Source organism: Vombatus ursinus, unplaced genomic scaffold, assembly GCF_900497805.2.
Source record: "Vombatus ursinus unplaced genomic scaffold, bare-nosed wombat genome assembly UNPS02012319.1, whole genome shotgun sequence".
NCBI classification, from domain to species: domain Eukaryota; kingdom Metazoa; phylum Chordata; class Mammalia; order Diprotodontia; family Vombatidae; genus Vombatus; species Vombatus ursinus.
Window position 1 is genome coordinate 831,644 of NW_020952097.1, and position 20,694 is coordinate 852,337.

Sequence of the window (20,694 nt, forward strand, 5' to 3'; positions counted from 1 at the left end):
AATGAGCGGCCGGGCCCCGGCCGGAGGCAGAGACCGAGGCAGAAGCAGACCGAGGCGATCACGGGCGGCGGGAGCTGTCCGAGCGCTGAGCCCCGCCCCCGCCCCCCCGCCCCCTCCTTCAGCCCCCCGCCCGCTCCGCCGGCAGAACAATAAAGACCAGGCTGCCCGCAGCCCCCCGGCCCAGCCCAAGCCCCAGCCCCAGCCAGAAACTCGGAGCCGGGTGCTGGCCGTGGTGCTGAAAGGCGCAGCGTGCGCCCGCCCGCCCCGGCCCCAACCCCGGCCCCGGCCAAGCAGAGCCCCACGGGGCTATGGGGGGCCACTGAGGGACCGTCGCTCCGCCCGCCCGCCGCGGCGGCGGGGCCCCGGGGGGGCCGGGGCCGGGCCTGGGAGGAGACCTGGGGGCAAAGCCGACCCCCCCCCCATACACACACTCCTGTCCGAGGGCCGGGACGGAAGGAGAAAGAGGGGAGGAAGGAAGGAGGGGGAAAGAAGGAGAGAAGGAGGAGGAGAGGAGAGGAGAGAAGTAGTAGGAGGAGGAGAGAAAGAGGAGGAGGAGGAGAGGAGGAGGCGGCGGCGCGCGCCACGGCGGCCTGGCGAGGAGCTGAGGCCGAAGGGAACCGCTGGACGCCGTGTAAGAAGAGGAACCCCCCAGCTCTGCCTGGCCCGCGGCCACCGCCCCGCGGATGGTGAGGGGGCTCCGCGGCGGCCGCAGCCCCCTTGCGCCCGGCCCAGGCCCTAGCCCGGGCCGCCCTCCCTCCCTTGGCCCCGCAGAGGCCCCACAGCCCCGCAGGAACCATGCCCAGATCTTTCCTGGTCAAAAAGGTCAAACTGGATGCGTTCTCCTCTTCTGACTTGGAGGGCCCTTATGGCCGGGCACGGAGCGACCTCGGAACCCGGCTGCCGGAGAAAGGTGAGGGGGCCAAAGGACTGGGGATGTGGGAACCTGGAGTTTAAGGGGACCACTACATGGGAAGCTTAAGGCTCTGGGGGTATGGGAAGTTGAGGCACAGGGCTCCCGGGACTAGGGCAGGAGCGACATAGGTGCTAATATGAGGTGGGGGCAGGAGTTAGAGTTATCAGAGACATGGGGGTCAGGGCTCCAGGGGACAGAAATGAGTGATGAAATATATGAGGCTAGGGCTCTGGGAGCTCCATAGAGCAAGGTTATGGGTCTTTACAACGCTGGGATATGGTGGGGGGTGGGGGGACCTTGACTATTTATTTGCACGGGGGACCAAAGATAGGGCCAGGGTCTCTAGGGGACTGAGAAATGGCTAGCTAGAATAGGGGAGTAGGGACTCTAGAGGAGCAGAGCATGGTGAGTCAAGGGTGGGGGATATTATTCAGGGCCAAGGGCTAGAAGAACACCATAGTATGAGGGGCTAAGGGATCAAAGATTCTGCGGCTGAGATATGTGGTTGGAGAGCTGAGTCCAAGGTGCAGGGAGTTCTAAGGCTGTAAGCACCAGAGACTGTAACCACAGCAGCAGCAGCAGGAAGATGGGGCAAGCCAAAGACTGCAGAAGGATGAAAGGGGGGAAAGGGAACTTGGTTGCAGAGAAAGACTGGAATGGGGACCAAGAACAGACCAGGGTTGGGGGCAGGAATAGACTGAGGCCACAGGGATGAAGAACAGGAACTGCAGTTGGAAACCAGGGCCTGGTAGGTGAGGATGGGGGTGGTACATACACACAGCTGGGACAAACACATTGACATGCAGGGACATGCACAGAAACAGACACATGGTCACACATGCAACCCAGACATCCTTTCCATCAGGACATGGGAAGATAGGGACACAAGGGGATGAAGTAGGGCTGAGCAGAAAGGATCTGTGGATGCTTAGTTATGAGAGTCATAGAAGAATGAGGGAATGAGTCTGAGCAGAGATGTCTCTGGGGTGTCCTGGAAGAATCTGATCACTATGGAAGCTGAATATGGACATGTGGGGATGCAGAAGAGTGGAAATCAGGGTCTGGGAGCTTGATAGGGAAGTTGGGGACATCTGGGACTGGGAGAAGGCAGGGGTCTATGGTATATGAGAGATGCCTCTTTGTTTGAGGGCACACAAGTTCAAGGACAACTGTTAGATCTAGGCCAGGAAGAGAGTGAGCTGTGCCTGCCCTAAGATATTACTTGTATGACTATGTGTATGGTCCTGCATGTGTGTGAACCTTATGATTCTGTGACTATGTATAATCCCAAATATGTGTTTGTGACCCTGTGTGACCTCAAGTGTGCATGTGACCATGTCTGTGACCCTCTCTGTGTTTGGTTGTGGATATGTGTTACTCTGTATGTGTCTCATATGATGCATCACCACAGGTGACCCTGTAAGTGTGAGACAAGATTGACTGACACTGTCTTCATCTGTGCACAACCATATCTGACCCTGTATATGTATGTGACTATGGGTGAACATGTGGCCTTATATGAATATGATGGTGATCCTATATATATAAGAACATATGATTATTTGTGTCACTCTATGAGGATGTGACAGTACATGTGACTTCTTAGCTGTCTTTTATAGTCCACATCTGACCCTATGCCATCCATACTAACCACGACCCAGGATGAGTGGGTGACTCCATGTGCTTAATGATTGTGGGTGCGGCTGTGCTGTGTAACCATATCAATGCTTGACGTTATCTCTGTGTGTTCTGTGGGCGACTTTGAGGGACATGGCATGTGGCCTGCATGATGCCATGTGTGTGTGGCAGTGTGACTGTGCCACTCCTCTTCCATTTTCCCACCCACCCTCCTTATCCCCACCTCTCCCTAGCCTTACTTGGTCCAAACACCTCAGTTCCTCCCTGGCCTTAGGGTGAGTGAGTGAAAGAGGCCAAAGGACAGGGAGTATGGGAAGGGTAGGCATCAGGGATGGGGGTACCACAGGGGCCACAATCAGGGCTTTGTGCAGCTGCCACTGCCGATGCCTGGAGGAGGAGGAGGCAGCAGCCGTCTGCAGTGTGTTGCATAATCAGGCAAAACTGCTGAAGTGGGGAGAACCCGGAGAGGGAGGGAGGGAGAGAGAAAAAGAGAGAAGAGGAGGGGGGAGGAGGGAAAGGAAGGGAGGAGAGAGAAGGAAGAGGAAGAGGGAGGAAAGAAGGAAGAGGAGAAGGAAGAGAGAGGATAGAGAAGGAAGAGATGGGAGTCTCCCAACCACAACCCTCCCCACCCCCTCCCGCGACCTTGAAGCTCCCTTGGATTGGATGGGGGGACGGGTTGAAGGGAGAATCATTACAGTACAGCTGCTCCCCCCAAGGGAAGTGAATGGGGGGAAAGGGAGGGGCCTAGATTTGGTCAGTCCCCTTCTCATCACTTTCCCTCCTCTCTTGCCTCCTCTCCTCTCTGTCTCACCTTGTCTCTGTGTCTCTTCTGGTCTCCTGTTCATCCCTCCTATCCTATCTTCATCCACCTCGCTGTGACTCCTGCTTCTGATCCCTCTTTGTTCTCTCACCCCCTGCCCCTATTCCTTGGGTCTGTGTGTGTCTGTCTCTGTCCTTGTGCATTCTCTTGGCCCCTTTTCTGTCACTGTTTCACTATCTATACTATCCTCTTCTGCCTGCTTCCCTAACTCCCTGTTTCTGTCCTCCTGTCCGTATCCTTGTCCTTTTACTTTCTCTCCCATCGGTCTCCTCCTCTCCTTCTCTGACTGTGCTCCTTCTCTCCCCTCCTCCACCTGTTTCTACTTGTCTTTCCTTCCCACTCTGTCTCTTCTTTCTCCCTCTATCTCTTCCCGTGTCTGTCTCTTCCTTTTCGTGTCTTCCTGCTTTTCCCTGGTCCCAGCAGGATACCTCAGTGACTACATCGCCCCAGCCGTGTACGATGCCGCAGACTCAGATGCTTCCCTGCTCAAGGGCCCGTCCCAGGAGCCTATGTACGCAGCGGCCGTCCGCGGAGAGCTGGGCCCCCCCGCTGCTTCGGCCCCACCGCCCACCCCGAGACCAGAGCTGGCCACGGCTGCAGGAGGCTACATCAATGGTGATGCGGCTGTCAGCGAGGGGTACGCTGCAGACTCCTTTTTCATTACCGACGGCCGATCTCGCCGCAAGGGTGCCAGCGCAGCCTCGTCCCAAGGCGGACCCGACGGCGGTAGCGGAGCAGGAGCAGGAGGAGGAGCCGGGAGCGGGGCGGGGTCTGGGGGGCGGGGTCAACAGGCAGGCGGGGCGGGGCCAGGGTCCGAGGCGCGCGCTGGCCGGCACGCGTGCAGCGACTGCGGCAAGACGTACGCCACGTCGTCTAACCTGAGCCGGCACAAGCAGACGCACCGCAGCCTGGACAGCAAGTTGGCGCGCCGCTGTCCCACGTGCGGCAAGGTGTATGTATCCATGCCAGCCATGGCTATGCACCTGCTCACGCACGACCTGCGCCACAAGTGCGGTGTGTGCGGCAAGGCCTTCTCACGGCCCTGGCTATTGCAGGGCCACATGCGCTCGCACACTGGTGAGAAGCCCTTCGGCTGCGCGCACTGCGGTAAAGCGTTCGCTGACCGCTCCAATTTGCGCGCGCACATGCAGACGCACTCGGCCTTTAAGCACTTCCAGTGCAAGCGCTGCCACAAGGCCTTCGCCCTCAAGTCCTATCTCAACAAACACTACGAGTCCGCCTGCTTCAAAGGCGGCAGCGCCGGAGGGGGAGCTGCGGAGGGAAGTGGGGGAGGGACCATCAGCCCCCCGACTACGCCAGGCCCTGCGCCTCCCTCGGCATCCTCCTCAGTGCACGGCCCGCCTCCTCTCAGCCCGCTTCGGGCCTGAGGGGGGGCGTTCCCGGAGCTCCATCCTCCCTTCACCCCTCTGGCAGCAATAGGGTCCTGGGAGGGGAGAGCCGGGGTCTTCACCCGTCCTCTCAGCAATAGGGCTTCCCTCCCCTGGGAACAGGAAGGCGGTTTAGCCTCTGATCCTTTCCAAGCTTCTGACTGGAAGGCGTGGGGAGGGGAGAGGTGTTCCCAACTGGTCAGCAATAGGGTCCCCGGAAAAGATGGCCTCTGTTCTGGCCTCCTTTTCTGGGCTCCAGGCTAGGGAGGAAGCACCCCCCACTATTCAGCAATAGGGTCCCTGAGGAAGGGAAAGGTGGCCTTGCCCCCTGTCCCACCTTCTGGACCCCAGGCTGGGGAGGGCGCACTTCCCCCCAAGGCGACCTCTTCTCTGTCTTCATGTGTCTCCTCTCTTTGGGGCCCTTGACTGGGGAGGAGGGACTCCCTTAGGCGACCTCTCTCTCCTCTTCCCCCCCACTTTGGGAAAAATGGGTGAGAAGGGTTTTGCCCCTACTACTCAGCAATAGGGTCCCCTGGATAGGTGAAGGCAAAGTCTGTGTTCCCCCACACACACACCTTTTAGGACCCGGGCTAGGAAAAGGGTCCCCTCCCCATTTTCTCAATGATAGGGCCATAGGGAAGGTGGCTTGCCTTGATCTCGACTAGCTCCCCCTTTCGAGACCTGGGCTGGAGAAGGGGAGCCTCTCATTACTCAGCAATAGGGTCCCAATAGGTGACTTCTCCACCCCTCTGTCCTCACTTGGGGCAAGCTAGGGATGGGACCTGGGTAAGAGGCGTACCTGTCATTACTCAGCAATAGGGTCTAAGGTCCTGGCCTGTCTCCCAAGAGAAGCCCCAGGCTGGGGAATGGGTGTCCCCCACTTCTTTCAGCAATAGGGTCATCCAGGGAAGCCTATCCTGTCTGAAGGCCCCTAGGCTGGGGAAGTGTCAACCCCACCTCAGTGATAGGGTCTTGGAGACAGCCCCTCCCCCAGCCACGTTGGGCCTTTAGTGGCTGAAGGGGATAAAGGGACACTGAGTTGGGTGCCGCCGTCCACTTCCTTTGAGCAATAGGCTACCGAGGCGGTGGCACTCTGCCTCTTGTCCTCTCCAATAAGGACCCCTCACAAGCTGGGGGCTAGGGACACCCCATCCCATCATCTTATTTCCCAGCAATAGGGTCACAGGGCCCCTGTCCTCCCTCAGGGCCTTGCACAGCTGGAGGAGGGGAGTGGCGGCTCTTCTAGGGTCACAGGACCCCTGGGGTCTCCCAGCCCCCAGGTTCCTTAAGGCTGAATACCCAGGGACCGGCCCCCTCTGCCTACAAGCTCAGGGAGGAATACAGGACCCCGGGTCCAGCCTCCCCTTTGGTGGAGCCCTAGGGAGGACGAGGGACAGGCAAGAGGGCAATCTCCCCACAGTTCTCCAGGGATTGGGGGGAGAGGGAGATGAGGACTGGGAAGTCCCCTCCCCTCATCTCCCTAGCTCAGACCTGGAAGGGGCCTGTTCGGAGCCCGCCCTCCCCTTCCTCCACCTCTGTCCTGCCTCTGCCCGCCAAATCCGAACTCTTCCGGCCCAGCTACCTGGGCCCTCAGTCCCTGCTCCCCATAACGAATAATAATGACGCATATCGGATCGCATGGACTTATCCGACCTTCCCCAGCCCTAGGTTCCTCCCACTCCTTCAGACCCCTAGGCATTAAATGTCCCTGGGGGAGGGGGGCAAACTGTAATAGTGACGCTCACCTCGCCCATACCCCCCTTTCCCCCAACACCTCTCAGTATTCGCCTTGCGGGTAAAGCCCTGGGGGTTCAAGGGGGGGGCGTCTCATGCGCGTCGGGTTTATTTATTTGTTATTTATGTTTGTTGATGAATGGATTGCACTCGGGTCGGGCAGTCCCGGCCCACGCCCTGGGCTTTTCTGCGAGAAAGTTCCCGCAACTTTCTCGCCCCCTCCTCCTAGGATAGACCCCCCCCTCGCCTTCTCGGAGCTCCGCCCCTCTGGCAGCTCTTTTCCTTCATGCAGTTCCTCGTAATCGGAGCTCCGCCCCTCTTAGAAGTCCTCCCCACATGCTCCACTCCTTCCCAGGTCCGTACCCTCATCTCGGAGCTCCGCCCCTGTCAGCTCTGCCCCTCCTCGGAGCTCCACCCACACCTCCTTACGTAGATTCCTCCCACCCCCAGTAATTCCATTCACGCCCCGCCCTTCCGTCCCACTCAGTTGCCAATTTTCGCCCGTCTATGCCAAAGCCTCGGCGGCGACCCCCGCCCCCCCCAGGGCCACACCCCATTGGCCGCCGCCGTTGTGACGTCACTGCATGCAGCCCCGCCCTCCCCTCCCCGGGCTGCCCCGCCCCTCGCTCCTCCCCCCTTCCTTTTTCCCTCCTCCCTTTCCTTCCCCTTAGATAGTCCGATACCGACTATAGAGCAATAATGCGCACTGCATGCGAAGCTGCCGCCGCCTCTAGTGTTACAGAGAATCAGGTACCCCCCCACCTCCCTCTTCCCCAAACCCCGCCCCAGGCCCCGCCCCGCGCCGATATCAGGGACACTGCGCGAGGTGGGCGGGGGGCCATACGCGCAGACTTTCTCTACCCATCCCACCCTTCCAATAATCCCTTGCCCTGGCCCCAACCAAGGCCCCCTCGGCTGGCCCGGCGGCGGCGGGGGAGGCGACCACCAAGGGATAGACCCCAGACTGGGGAGAGAGGCGGAGGACACACACACCACACACACACACACACCACACACACACCCCACGAAGACAAGGAGACAGAAATGGACAGGGTCTCAAGGAGAGAGAAACAAGGATGCAGAAAGACAGAAATAGACACGGATGGAAATACACACAGAGACAAGGGGATGGAGAAATAAGAAAACATAAGAAAATAAAGCAAGAGGCATCAGGGGAGCATGAGACAAAAGAATAGCACTCAAACAGTATGCTGAATGTTGGAAAATGACAAGTCTGCACCCTCACTGAGCTTATAGTCTAAGAGAGGATGACATATATATATATATATATATATATGTATATATGGAGAGAGAGAGAGAATCTTCCTCTTTTCTAGTCAGAATATGGGGGACTCAAATAGTAAAGATCCAAAAGAGAGATTTGAGAAATTCAAGAAGCAGGGAGGGATCGCTCCTTCCTGAAGTAAAGAGAAAGTGAGTCAGAAAGACATGGAAGAAAGGGAAGAGATGAAAGGAGGAGGTGACTTGGCAACAGCTTTCCTACTCTACACAGAGCTACCCAAGGGGCAGTGCAGTGTGTCATAGAACGAGTACAGCAAATTAGGAGAAGTGGGCTGGCTGTACTCCTATTCTTGTCCTTCTTGGGTATGATCTTGAGCAATTGGGCTTCCATTTTCTTCTCTGAAAAAGGAGCGGCTTGTACTAGATGGTGTCAAAGGACCCTTCTAGCTCTGATGTTCTGTGATCCTTTGATCCTAGATCTGGATAGAGGACAAGGATTCTTTTTTCAGTTACGGATTGAACTAGATGGCTATCGAGGTGCCCTTCCAGCCCTGAAATTCTGTAATGACATGACGCTGAGTTACATGGAGACCCAGGGAAGACGGATACAGAGGTATGCAAAGGCATAGAGACAGGAGAGAAAAACACATGGAAAATCAGAAATAGAGATTCAGAGACGGAAGTGAACATTAACACAAGACTTAACCCCCTGACACACACCCTCACACACATAGCCACCACCCCAACTTTGAGAGATGAGGTTTCCAACTCTAGGAACCCCAGAAGGAGGGTTTGGAGAAGTGCAGGGACCTCCGCTCCTCTGCCTTAGGTTCACCCATCATTCCATGATACACCCAGGGACACAATTATATAACAGAACACAATCACAACATTCGCCCCCCCCGCCCCCCCATCGCAACCCCCCCCCCACCTATCATACCATGTACATAGGCACAGATATATGGTGGTGGATATGCATACACATTCATTCATTTACTCAACTGGTGCTTGGCTCCAGAGGGCAGAAATAGGAGCAAAAGGGGTTGTTATCATAGAGAGGCAGATTTCCCTTTGATATGAGGGAAAAAAGACATTTCTAAAGAGTAGAACTGTCCCAAAGGGGAATGGCTGCCTGTTACTGAAAGTCTTCAAGTGGAGTCTGGCCAGAGATAATGTAGAGAGGATTTCAGCTCAAGTTCAGGCTGGGCTAATTCAGAGCTGATGTTTCTAGAACATTTTATGGTTTACAAACTATTTGACATCCATACATTGTCTTACTTGTTCCTCACAACAACTCTGTGGAGTAGATTCTGTAAGTATTCTACTCATTCTGCAGGTGAGGAAACTCACACAGCTAGTAAATGCTGGAGGTGGGATTCACTAGACCACCTCCTTCAAGGTCCAGTGTTCACTCTACTCCATCTGCTGCTCTCTCAGCTCCGAGATTTCATCATCTTCATAGAACACCCGCTATGAGCCTAAGCCTGCATTAGCTGCTAAGGGAAACATAAAAAGAAGCTAAGATATGGTCCTTGCCCTCAGGGAGCTTCCAATCCCATTCCATCACAATGACACAGAGCTAGGGGGCTACACATCCACTTTACACACTCAAGCACAGCCAGACAGTCTTCCAGCCTGTACGACACCCAGACAAGCCACACACAGGCACACCAATGCAGCTGTACATAGAACACAGGAACACACACACACACACACAAGCCCAGGAACACACCACTACAGTCACACAAACATGGTTGTACACACACACAGACACACACAGACACACATCAAACCTCCCTGGGCCCCTCCCTACCTCCCCTGTGTTCCTCCTCTGTGCTTGCACACACATGGTCTACCTACTTACCTAAGCAGTGAGCAGGTCTCACAACCGCTGGGCCAGGCCGGGGGCCCCTTTCCCCAATGCCTTGCCCCCTGTCCTACCGTGGAAAGCCATGGGTCCCTCCTTCTCTTCCCTCCCTAAGTCCCCATCTCTGAATCAGCACAATATCCCACCTTAGCGAATTCAGGTAGAAGGAACGTGTATAGGTAGCACCTCTGTTTTTGTACTGACTGCAACAGGCCCCGGGGCCACCCAGCGTGCGTGGGAGAGCTAGGGCTGTGAGGGGACAGGGCAGCTGTGCCCTCCCCCTGTTCCCCTCTGCAGCACATGACTCCCTTCCCTTCCCCCTTCCTTGTACATACTCCCCCTGCCCTGCCCCGACAGGCTGGGATTTTTACGCGGGCCGTCCCCCTCTCCCCCTCCGCCTGACTCCTCCTCATGCCCCGCTTTTGGGGCTGCGGCCCGGGGGGCTCGGGGCCGGCCGGACAGACGGACGGACGGACAGACCTCCTTCCTAAGCACAATAGCACCAGCTCCCCGGAGCACCGCACCTCCAAGAGGAGAATAAACGCGACTCTTGATAGAATTGCTTCTGTTCTTGAGACTTAATTTCCTGTTATCTGGTAGTGTTCAGATATTTGGGGCGGGGGGGCAGTCCTTTACCCTGAGGAAAAGCAGGTCCTTTGGGAGGAAGGGCATCTAGAGGGCCTACCTGACTTTCATATTCTAGATCATAGTGGCACTCTGTGTCTTTCACTCTTCTTCTAGAATCTGGGTCTCTTTCTATCTATCTCTCCCTCCTCATATTTGCCTCTATCTCTGGGTCCATCCCTTTTCCATCTATTTGACAGTGTACTTCCTAGAACTTGGTGTTATTCTGAGTCTATCTACCTCTCTCTCTGAATCTGCCTTTTTCCTTACACCTCAGTTTGTCAGACCTCTTTTAGTCTTTTTCCTGAGTCTATGTGTCTGACTGTCTTTCTGTCTGTGAGACTGTCTCTGTGTTCATTTCATCTTGATTACCAGGCCTGAAGGAGGGGTGAGCCCAGTGATTGTCCTGCCCAGCTGTTCTCCCTGAACCAACCATGTGGGGCAGTGGCAGAGCATTTTTCTAGGAGCTGGGGGAGGCAGAATGTCACTGATAAACCCCTCACTCTCCAAAGCCTGTCTGGGTTGTCCTGGCCCAGGGATAGAGAAGAGGATGTACTCCCCAGGAGCCAGGCTGCTATGAATTTATTGGTCCAGGTACAAAACCATGATGGCTCACCTTTGCCCTGGGAAAGGAGGGAGACAGATGGGCAGACTGGTCCAGACAGAGGTCTCCTCAGTACTGTCCCCCAGCACAGTGTCCTCAGATGAGCCCTCTCCAATGCCTCTATCCCTCTCGGGGGGGAGGATAAGAATGTCTGACCTTTCTTTCCTGGCCATCTTTTCAAGTCCCTTTGTCCAGCTGGCTACTGTTGCCAGTGCTATCCTGACTGGTCAATCCAGCTATGGCTATCAGAGCCGTGTTCAGTCCGATGATGGCCTGTCTGCTGTTTGGAGGCCAATTAGGGTCACAATAGGCCATGAGTCTATCTAGAAGATCTTCCAGAGAACTTCAGGGCCCCAGCCCAGTGCAGTCTGTGTGACAGCCAGGGCAGCCACCCCTAATGTGGCTGAGAGACCCCATACAGCTGCTTTCACCAGGGTGCTGGGCCCACCCTGACTCCCTGAAGGCTTCTGGCACCCTGGCTGCTGCTGCTGCTTCTGGAGAACCCAGTCAGGCCGCTGGCACGCTGAGGCTGCTTGGAGAGCTGTGAAGGAGCCCTCAATGGATAAGCTGGGGAAGTGGGAGGCAGGGATGGGGTGGGAAAATCAATGATACATCTTGAGTTTGGACTATGGAACGTTCCCTGACCCAGCCTCCTCCCTCAGTCCATTTCCCTCAGGACCCACCCTGGCATCCCACCACCCACCAAAAGCTCCCGGGTGTCTCCCCCAAGCCCTAGCCCCCAGCCTACAGTAGGTCACCTGCTGTGGGTCCTCACGGCAGCTTCCTGGGCCAGCTGGGAATGGGGGTGTCGGGTAAAGAGGTTCAGGGCCTGGGCCAGGAGGGATTCGGTGGGCAAAGGCTGCGGCAGGCGAGATAGCAGCTGGTGCAGGCTTGGCATGTCACAGGGGCCCGCTAGGACCTCTGGCTCCCGGTGCAGAACCACCTGGGGATAACAGGTAGCGGCATAGGTCAGAGCTAGGCCCCCGGTCCCCACTTCTCCCACCAGGCCCTCCAGGATCAATATTAGCCTCCAGGATATTCCGCCCCACCACCCAGACCCACTTAGGACACAGGTACAACTCTGATCCCAAGCCTCCCTCATACCCAGCCCTACCAGCCCCGATCAGTCCATACCGCAGCGGCCACGTAGACAGGCATAAGTGGGTGAGAAGCTAGGAAGAAGTCCATGAGACGCAGCACGTGGGCAGGCTCAGGTAGCACATGGCCAAACCAGGTCAGCAGCCAGCTTAGGGCAAATACTGTTCCCACCTCAGCCCTGGCACCAACAAGCTGGGGCCTTAGGCTGAGCACCTTCCTGCCCTACCAAGTCTGTCCCACTCTCCTGGTAACACCCTCCCTCTCTCCCCTCCACAGCCTTCAGGCTGGTGCCTGGGACTGACCCACTGCCCCTTGACCACCCCACTACAGGTCTCAGGTCATGCTTTGCCCTGCCCATATACCTACCAACAGGACTCTGGTCCCTGATTCCTTTCCCCCTGGCCACGGCTCAGGAATGCACTACCCACCTCTCCATGAAGCTGTGTAATGGAGGACTCTCCCGGGCCAGCAGAGGCAGCAGGTAGTTCAGGATGTGCCAGGTATTATCCATTGTGGAGTCCATGAAGTCCCTGATGGGTGTCCCAGGTATTAGAAGGCAGCTGCCTAGGCTATGCCTTCCTCCAGCTCCTCTGAGGTGATACCAGGTGAGCTGCTGTGCCCCTTCATGCCCTGAGTCCATTACGCTGATGCAAGAAGAGCTATCTCTCTCCAGGCCTGTACACTCCACGCCCACCCCCCAGCCCCAGATACCCGAAGGGGCATGTGGGGGGCTGCTAATGCCTCAGGCCCGTGCCCCTTATTCCCTGGGTACCTGAGATGGTGCATGGAGAGTTGACCCAGCAAGGCAGCGGCTGCACGGGGCCCCAGCACTAGCAGCAGAGCCAGCGCCACCTCGTGGTAGCCCTGGTAATAGTGCAGCTCTGGCCGAGAGCTCAGCACAGCCAGGATCACGGCCACCAGCTGCTCCTGCAGCACTGCCCTCTGCTCGCAGCGCATCCCTGCCCAGGCAGAAAGGGAGGAGAGGCTACTGTCACTGTCCTTTCCTTGCCTTTCCAGGTTCCCTCCCCCATAGGACTTAGAGGTAGAAGGCACATTAGAGACCATCTGATCCAAGCCCTTCATTTTACAGATGAGGAAACTGAAGTAAAGTGACATGATGAAGGCCACATGGGTTCTAAAAAAGACTTGAACCCAGGTCCACCGGACTCCAACTCAAGTGCTCTTTCTATTACACCACCCTATCGCCCTGAGCCCCATTCCTCACTCACCCCCTGGCTGCCCTCCTCATCCCCAGCCCAAGCCAGGCACCTCACCCCGGGGGAAGTGGGCCAAGGAGCGCTCAACATCCATGTGCACCTGGTGATAGTCCTTGTGCTTCCGGAGCGGGCTTCGGCCTGTGGGCAGGGAAAGGTGGGGAAGCAGGAGTTCAGGGTCAAAGGACCTTCCCTCCTCCAAGGTCCTGAGATTTCAAGTCACTTCCACCCACCCACCCTCAGCCCTCCCAGATACCCTCAGCTAGTCAGCAGACTTGAGACCATGCTATAGAAAGACTCGGTCAAGGAGAAGCAATGCCCTAATCGTTTCTTCAAGGATTTAAAAATCACAGGATTTAGAGTTTGAGTAAACCTTCGAAATCAACACATATCCAACACCCTTATTTTACAGATTGAAAAAACAAGTACACCAGGAGGGGAGTCTTGCCTAAGGTCACACAGGTAGCTAAAATCAGAAACCCCAGGTCTTTGAATTCCAAGTCCCGTGATCCTCAGTCCATGGCACTATCATAGGGAAGAGGGGTTTAGACTTTTTCTGCTGGGCTTCAGAGGGTAATATCTCTGGCCTCCAAGCTCTGGACTCAGAGAGAATGGGTCCAATCTTGGGGGGCTAATCACCCCCAACAAAAAAAATCACTATCTCTTTGGCTAGAATTACTTTTCAAAGTCCTTTATCAGTCAACTTTGCTCACAGCCAGTCATCCAAGGACAAATGAAGCAGTGACAACTGGTTCAATGACAAAAGGATCACACACAACGATGGTACACTCTGGAGGGGGGTTCCAAACTCTCAGCTCCTCTTCCATTTAACTGTAGCTCCCCAGGTATCATAGATAACCTTTACCCCTTCCATAAGTATTATCATCGATACCTTCAATGTCCCACAGCCTAAAGCAGTAGTGTCAAACTCAAATAGAAATGGAAATCAGCTGGCTACATATTGACGTAGAAAACCACAAGTTAACATTATCTATGTTGTACTGTATTTTTATTTATTTTGTTAAATATTTCCCATTTACATTTTATTTGGTTCTGACTTCCCTTGGAATTCTGCAGCCTGGAAACTGGACACCTCTGGCCTAAGGGATAGGACATCTAGATACACACTAGTTTTCCTAGGCAGACAACATATATACGGAACTCATGGTTGGCCAGGGTTGCTTGCTCTCTCTGTCTATAAGCATCCAACCAGGAGCTGGTTGAAACCCAGGTCAGTGAATTGTTGTCTATTCACATTAGAAATTTAGCTCCATATACATAGTATTTTAATTTCTCAGGGGAAGCCTGCATCAAAGCCAAGAATTCTGGTTTGTATATGGGATATCAACTCTATCAGAAAATCATCTAAAAGAAAACATGATAATGTATCTAGTGATCACATGACATGATCTTTGTGAAGTGCTTTTGCCCCCTTTATAGTGCTCTATAAACATTCACTATCTCCTGGGATATTATTGCTCCCAAGGTACGAGTTGTTCAAATAGTACAGAGCCAATGGGAAGAGGGTCACTCATGTAACAGCCCTAAATGAGTTTCCCCTCTGAGACAAGGGTGGCACTGAGTCACCGTGTTGTCCACCGTGGAGTCTGTATAGGACCCTAAGAAAATGAAGGCACCACTGGCAAGGGAGGAGAATTATAGTGCATGCTTATGGGTTATTAAGAGTCCTCCATGAGTTTCCTACATTTAAGTACTTTCTGTAGCGTGAAATAAAGGCTACCCTGTATCTGATAATTGCAGCTTACCTTGAGAGCTTCTATCAGGTCTGAGGAGATGGGGAGGGGGGCCAATACTTTTACCTATGTCTATAGAGACAGACTTGAGTTATATTCTGAGACTTTTCAGAATAAACCCTGTGTAAAGACGTAATGAGACAAGAAGATAGTAACACAATGGGCTGGGCATTGTGACTGAACACAGTTTATGTGTGAGCTCAGAGTTTTAGAGGTCCTGATTGTTTGGAGCCCAACAGAGAAAGTCCAATTCATCTTCTCTGAGATAACTCCACAACTAATATCCTGGTTACAGTAATGACAATGACAAGTGATATTTGCATAGGGCTTTAAGATTTATATGCATCATTTCATTTTATCCTAAAATAACCTGTGCAGTACTATTTTTCTATCTGTCTGTCCAGTCTATCCATCCATCTCTGTATATCACAGGTCCAGACAAACACACACACACACACACACACACACACACACACACACACACACATTTGCCTGGACCTGTGTGTGATTTCACTGCCATACCTAGAGATGGCTCAGTGAATAGAGTACTGAGCCTGGAATCAGGAAGACCTCAGTTCAAATTCAGCCTCAGACATTTAATAGCTTTGTGACCCTGGGAAAATCATTTAACCTGTCTGCTTCTTTTTCCTCAACTGTAAAATGGGGATAATAATAGCACCTACCTCCCAGGGTTGTTGTGAGGAAGAAGTGAGATGATATTTATAAATCGGTTAGCATGGTGCCTGGCACATAGTAGGTGCTCAACACTCGTTTCCTTCCTTCCTTTCTGCAAGGAACTACCAGTATGGAAACTACCTCCATTGATGAAGATCTGAAATTTTTGTGTGACTTAAGAATTTTGGAGCCCCTGAAGGCCAAAGGTGAGGCTTGAACTTGGGTATTCCTCAGGCTTTCTCTTCTATACCTTTCTTTTTCTTGCTACAGAGATTTTTTTTTAGTCCCCATTTTACAGATGAAAAAACCAACCTCAAAAAGTTAAAAGTCATACAGCTAGGAAGTGGAAGAGGTAAGAGTCGGACCTAGGTTTCTCTTGAATCTTTCTACCACTCTATATAGTGTGTCCCCATAATGTAAAACTACACTATGACTTACAATGCCCTCTATTAGGACTAGGAACAGGGGATGGAATACTCAGAAGGGCAAATTTTGACTCAATAGCAGAAAAGAATTTTACAACAATTTGAGCTGTCCTAAAGTAGGAATTCCCCATCACTGGAGATCTTCAAAGAGAAGTTGGATAACTACCTGTTGGAGATCATAAGATTACAGATGTAGAGCTAAAAGGAACCTTAGAGGTCATCTGATATAACCCCCTCATTCCATAGATGAGGGCTGTGAGGCCCAGAAAGGTTATGTGACTTTTCCCAAGGTCACACAGAATAAGAAGCAGAATAAGTCAACAGCACTAAGATCTGAACTCATGTCCTCCAGCTTTAAAATCTGGGGCTCTTTTCATTATAACAGTCTAATCCTCTCATTTTATAGTCCATCCAGTCCAATTTCTTGATTTTATAGATAAGGAAACTGAAGTCCAAAGATCCCTGCTCAGGTATGAGCAGGGGAATGGGTTGGACTAGAGGATTCCTGAAGTGCCTCAGGGTTCTGGAATTCTGCCCATCTCTTTATACCCAGAGGTTCCCATTGTTCCCTCCAGATGTTATAGACATGTTAGTGTGGAACTGGAAGGTAGTAGAGAATTTTGGGAATAAGTTAGTGCTTACTTCTGTCTCCCTCTTATTTTTCTCCCAGCCTCCCCTCACATGCTTGCCCTCACACCTGGATGGGGTGGCAGGTCATAGGGACTGAGGCCCAGAAGCCTGGGCCAGACCTTCCTCCGGACCTGGTTGCTAAGTAGGCCCCCCTCGGCTCTGGGCTGCCATTCGAAGTAACTCCACATCTACCGGGTCCTGGCTCAGGGCTTCATGAATCTGCAGCAGTTTCTGCCTTCTCCAGGATTCTGCAGAGACAGGAGCCCAAACCCCATGAAGTCCTGAAAACAGTTACCAGACCCCTTAAGATTCCCCAGACCCACTTCCCCATAGCCTCACCATCCTCCTAGGCTCACCCATCCCAGTTCAAGTACAACCTGCTGCAGGAATCTTTCATTAATCCTACTCCCACTAAATTAGTCTGTGAGCTCCCTGAGGACTAGAAGGGAGTTCAGTCTCTCCCCTCTCTCCATCTCCCCTAAGATCCATGGTTTTGGAGCTTTCAGATGGACAGACAGACGCCACTTCCCCATAGCCCTGAAGGTAAAACCGTTTAACTGAACAAACCCTCCCCTGACACTTTCTAAGCTTAGAGTTGATCAATAAATAAAAATTGTGTGCCAGGTAAATACAAATGAATTGGGGTGGAAGGAGAATCCAGGAAGGCCTGAACTAGGTGGTAAGCCTTGAGCTGAGCCTTGGAGGAGAATAGTGAGCATTCCAAGTGTGGGGAGCAGACCTTAATCTGAATCTGGCTGCCCATGGGAGTGCTCTCAAACAAGGACTACCCTTTTTGGACAGGTCCCTTCTAAAGCCCTCCTCAAGCAGACCAAATCTCTCCTTCACACAGCTGTGAACACTTCTGGCCCTCTTTCTTAAAAGTTCAATCTTTACTGAGACCAACCTCCAAAACCTCCCACCTTCAATCATCCAGTTCCCCACAGACTGCACTCTATCTATACCAGCCATTATTAAACTTTTTCATGTCACAGATTCCTTTGCCTTTTTCTGCTGGTGTCCAAAGGGTACTGCAACCTCCAGTCTCCCAGTGGTTTATGGACATCCCCCCCCCTTAGAATAATATTTTTAATTGTATAAAATAAAAAAATAGAATTATAAAGGAAACCAATTATACTGAAATATTTATCAACATTAAAAAAGTTAACAACTCCTGACCTCAAGGTCTGGCCCCCATCATTATTCTAGCACAGAGCCCTCCCCTAGGCTGTCCCTCATGCTTGGAATGCTGCCAGTCCTCCCTCCAGAGCTCAGCTTAAGTGACACTTTCTATCTAAGGCTCTCTCGAATTGACCTTCCTCCCCAATTCATTTGGCTTTACTTGGCACACCGTATGAACTTACTGATTTGTCCTTTCAATTAATCAATAAATCTTAAACTCCTAAAACGCAGGGATAGTTTTGGTACATATATATATATTTTTTAATCTTTTGCACCCTCGGGGCATGGCACGTGCCCGGTCCTTAGTAGGGACTTAATACTAGTTAAATTAAATTGAATTTAATTACAAGTCACACCCTCATTGGATGTGTTCCCAACAAGCCTCGCCTCCCTTCCCCTGACTCCGCCGGCTTCTGTGCCACGATTGGGTTCCCTTCCTCAAGCCCTATTTCTATTGGTCAGATACCCTACTACTCGTCTTTCCATTGGCTTTCTTCTCCCAGTCAGCTCCTCCTTTCACCGGCCTTCTCCCAAACAGGCTGCCGCCCTTCTAGCCCCTCACTCACCTGTGCTCGGCTTACTCTTGAGGTCACGGGCTTGCTGCGATGTCAGTTTCCCCTCGCGAGCTTTGGCCCCAGTCCCGGCCCTATCCCGGCCTCCCCGGCGGTCTCCGGTTCCACGGGCCCTTCTCATGCCGCCGCCACCTCAGTTCTTGGGTGCAGAAAGCCGGGCAGCTGCTGCAAACCCCGCCCCTTTTTGTTCATTGGCTCCTGCAGGCACCGCCCAAGGAACTCACTGGTCACCAAGGCTGTCATTCCTCACTTCCGCCAATTGATGCCCAAGTCTCGGGGGAGGAGACCTGGAAGCAGGGCCTCCTGGGAAATGTAGTCTTTTCATCACTGATTTCCCAGAGTTGGTTTCCTTCGCAGGGTGGAGCAACTTACTCCCTAATTGGGCTTCCTGGAAGGAGGCACGGAAACCTGTGGGTGTGAGAGCAGGGGGCAGCTCCCACCAGCTCTATGAAATGGGCCAATTACAGCAAAAAGCGGGAAGGAAACAAAGAGGGTGTACGTTGCCGGGGGAAAGGTTGAACAACTCATGGTGTAGGAATGTAATGGAACAGGACCGCACCATTACAAAAGAGAACTAGGAAGTTTAGTGTGCTTGGCAGGTCCCGAACTTAGGTGTTAAGATGGCGCAATATAGTGGGGTTATTTTTTAAACTGAGTTTTCTTCGCTCTTAAGGACACAGGTGATTAATAGAGAGCAAAGATACGCGTTGGCAATGCTGGTCCTAGTTCTTTTTGGGGTTGATCACCAAGACCTCTCCTTATCAAGTGGAGAAGTGTCCTGTTCCAGGCCTTCTGCTAGGTACTGGAGATGCAACAAAGGGGAAACAGTCCCTGCTTTCAAGGAACTCACAGCCTATACACAAACGATTGTATAGAAACAAGCTATAGACAGGAAATATAAAAAGGTGATGGGGTGCTTGGGTGCTTGTGCTTGTAATTGGATCCCAATTTCTCCCTAGCCTCAGAAACACTGTCTCTGACAACCACTCCCCAGCCCAAGCACACTGTGCCTACCAGTTATTCATGCGTGGGCCCCAGCACGACCCTTATCTCTCTCCCTGGTGCAGCTACACAAAGTTGGGTGATAGAGTGCTGGGCTGCTCAGGCCCCAGCCCTCAGATCACGTCTTTAGAAGCCTCCCAATTCCTTAGTAAGTTCCTGTCTTGTGAGAAAGCTTTCCCTTGTTGCAGACCATTCTCTCATCAAGACAGAGGGAGAGGGGTGCCTTGCCCAGTCCAAGGAGTTATGTCCTTGGTCAGCCCAAGGACTCTTCCTCCTGCCAGACTCCAAAGATCCATACCTCTGTCATCTCCCTCCCTGTCTGGTATACTCCCTGTACTTTCTCATCCATAGCTCCCAAAGACACCTGGAACTTCAGATTACCTCGTCAGTGTCCCTGGCATTCCTTTCCCATGCCCTTTTCCATATAAACCCTAGCTCCATCCTCAGTCTCTTGCAGGTTCCTTAAGAATCCTTGCCTGCTGAAAAGCATAACAATAAATCTTTGCCACCTTGACTTGAAGAATGCTTAAGTCTGTGAATTCATTCCAGACAACCCGTCCTGTACTCTGGTCTTTGAGGGGTCTCAACCTCTCAGACCGCAACAAAGCGATGCCTTCCTTTCCCCAATACAGACAATGTGCCTGATGGCAGGTACAGTCGCACAGAGTTTGGGCTTTTTCCTTCTGAGCTACAGAGGGTAACAACCTCTGGTCTAGGAACCACCAAACTCTAGGCTTAGGGAGAACCGGTCTAATCTTGGCAGTTAACCTCCCTTCACCCCCCAATCACCATCACTTCTCAAAATCCTTCACCACCCAACTTTGCCAGTCATCCAAGACCAAGTGAAACAGAGAGGATTGGTTCAATGACAACAGATTTACATACACTGATGATGGTACACTCTCTATCAGGTCTAAGGAGACAGGTACGAGGTCCTCTTTTGTGAGCCTGAGTGGTTTTATATGAGGAGGGAAGGGGACATTCAGGATAAGTCACCAGTGCAAAACTTTAAAATATTCATGAAACAAAAGAATATATTCTAGCTGCCTATATAGGACCACTGTCCAAAAGCATCCCCTCCCCCACCTCCCAATGGTTTGCTCTGTAGGTTAGAGATTTTCTCCTGGCTATTCCTAGGTACCTTCTTTCTCCCTTGTGATGTGTGTGTGTGTAAGCCTAGTCTTAGCCATAGCCTACCACACATGAAAAGGCCCATGTGAACTAATGTAGGTGGAAGAAAGCAAAGCAAGACTAAGAGAACAGAGTATATGGCTACAATAATGAAAACAAAAACCATACCAGAATGCATCGGAAC

General features: G+C 52.7%; 2 protein-coding genes across 2 annotated transcripts; one reads left to right on the forward strand and one right to left on the reverse strand.

Moving 5' to 3' along the window:
• The first annotated feature begins 795 nt into the window (after window positions 1–795).
• SCRT1 (scratch family transcriptional repressor 1) lies at window positions 796–4,759 on the forward strand. The gene is made up of 2 exons (XM_027857617.1): window positions 796–910; window positions 3,792–4,759. The coding sequence occupies exons 1-2, from the start codon at window positions 796–798 to the stop codon at window positions 4,757–4,759; spliced, it is 1,083 nt and encodes a 360-aa protein (XP_027713418.1).
• A 6,034-nt stretch (window positions 4,760–10,793) lies between these two features.
• LOC114039872 (TBC1 domain family member 20-like) lies at window positions 10,794–18,538 on the reverse strand. Its single transcript, XM_027857775.1, is given in 9 exon segments — window positions 10,794–11,397; window positions 11,589–11,773; window positions 11,965–12,106; window positions 12,357–12,458; window positions 12,701–12,887; window positions 13,203–13,283; window positions 16,694–16,778; window positions 16,780–16,874; window positions 18,372–18,538. Coding segments are annotated over 9 exon segments (1,248 nt in total). The 5' UTR covers window positions 18,499–18,538; the 3' UTR covers window positions 10,794–11,153.
• Between the last annotated feature and the right edge of the window lie 2,156 nt (window positions 18,539–20,694).

Coding starts and splice junctions, on each gene's coding strand:
- SCRT1 (XM_027857617.1), top strand. CDS start 796: ATGCCCAGATCTTTCCTGGTCAAAAAGGTCAAACTGGATGCGTTCTCC. Junction 911..3,791: donor AACCCGGCTGCCGGAGAAAG/GTGAGGGGGCCA, acceptor CCCTGGTCCCAG/CAGGATACCTCAGTGACTAC.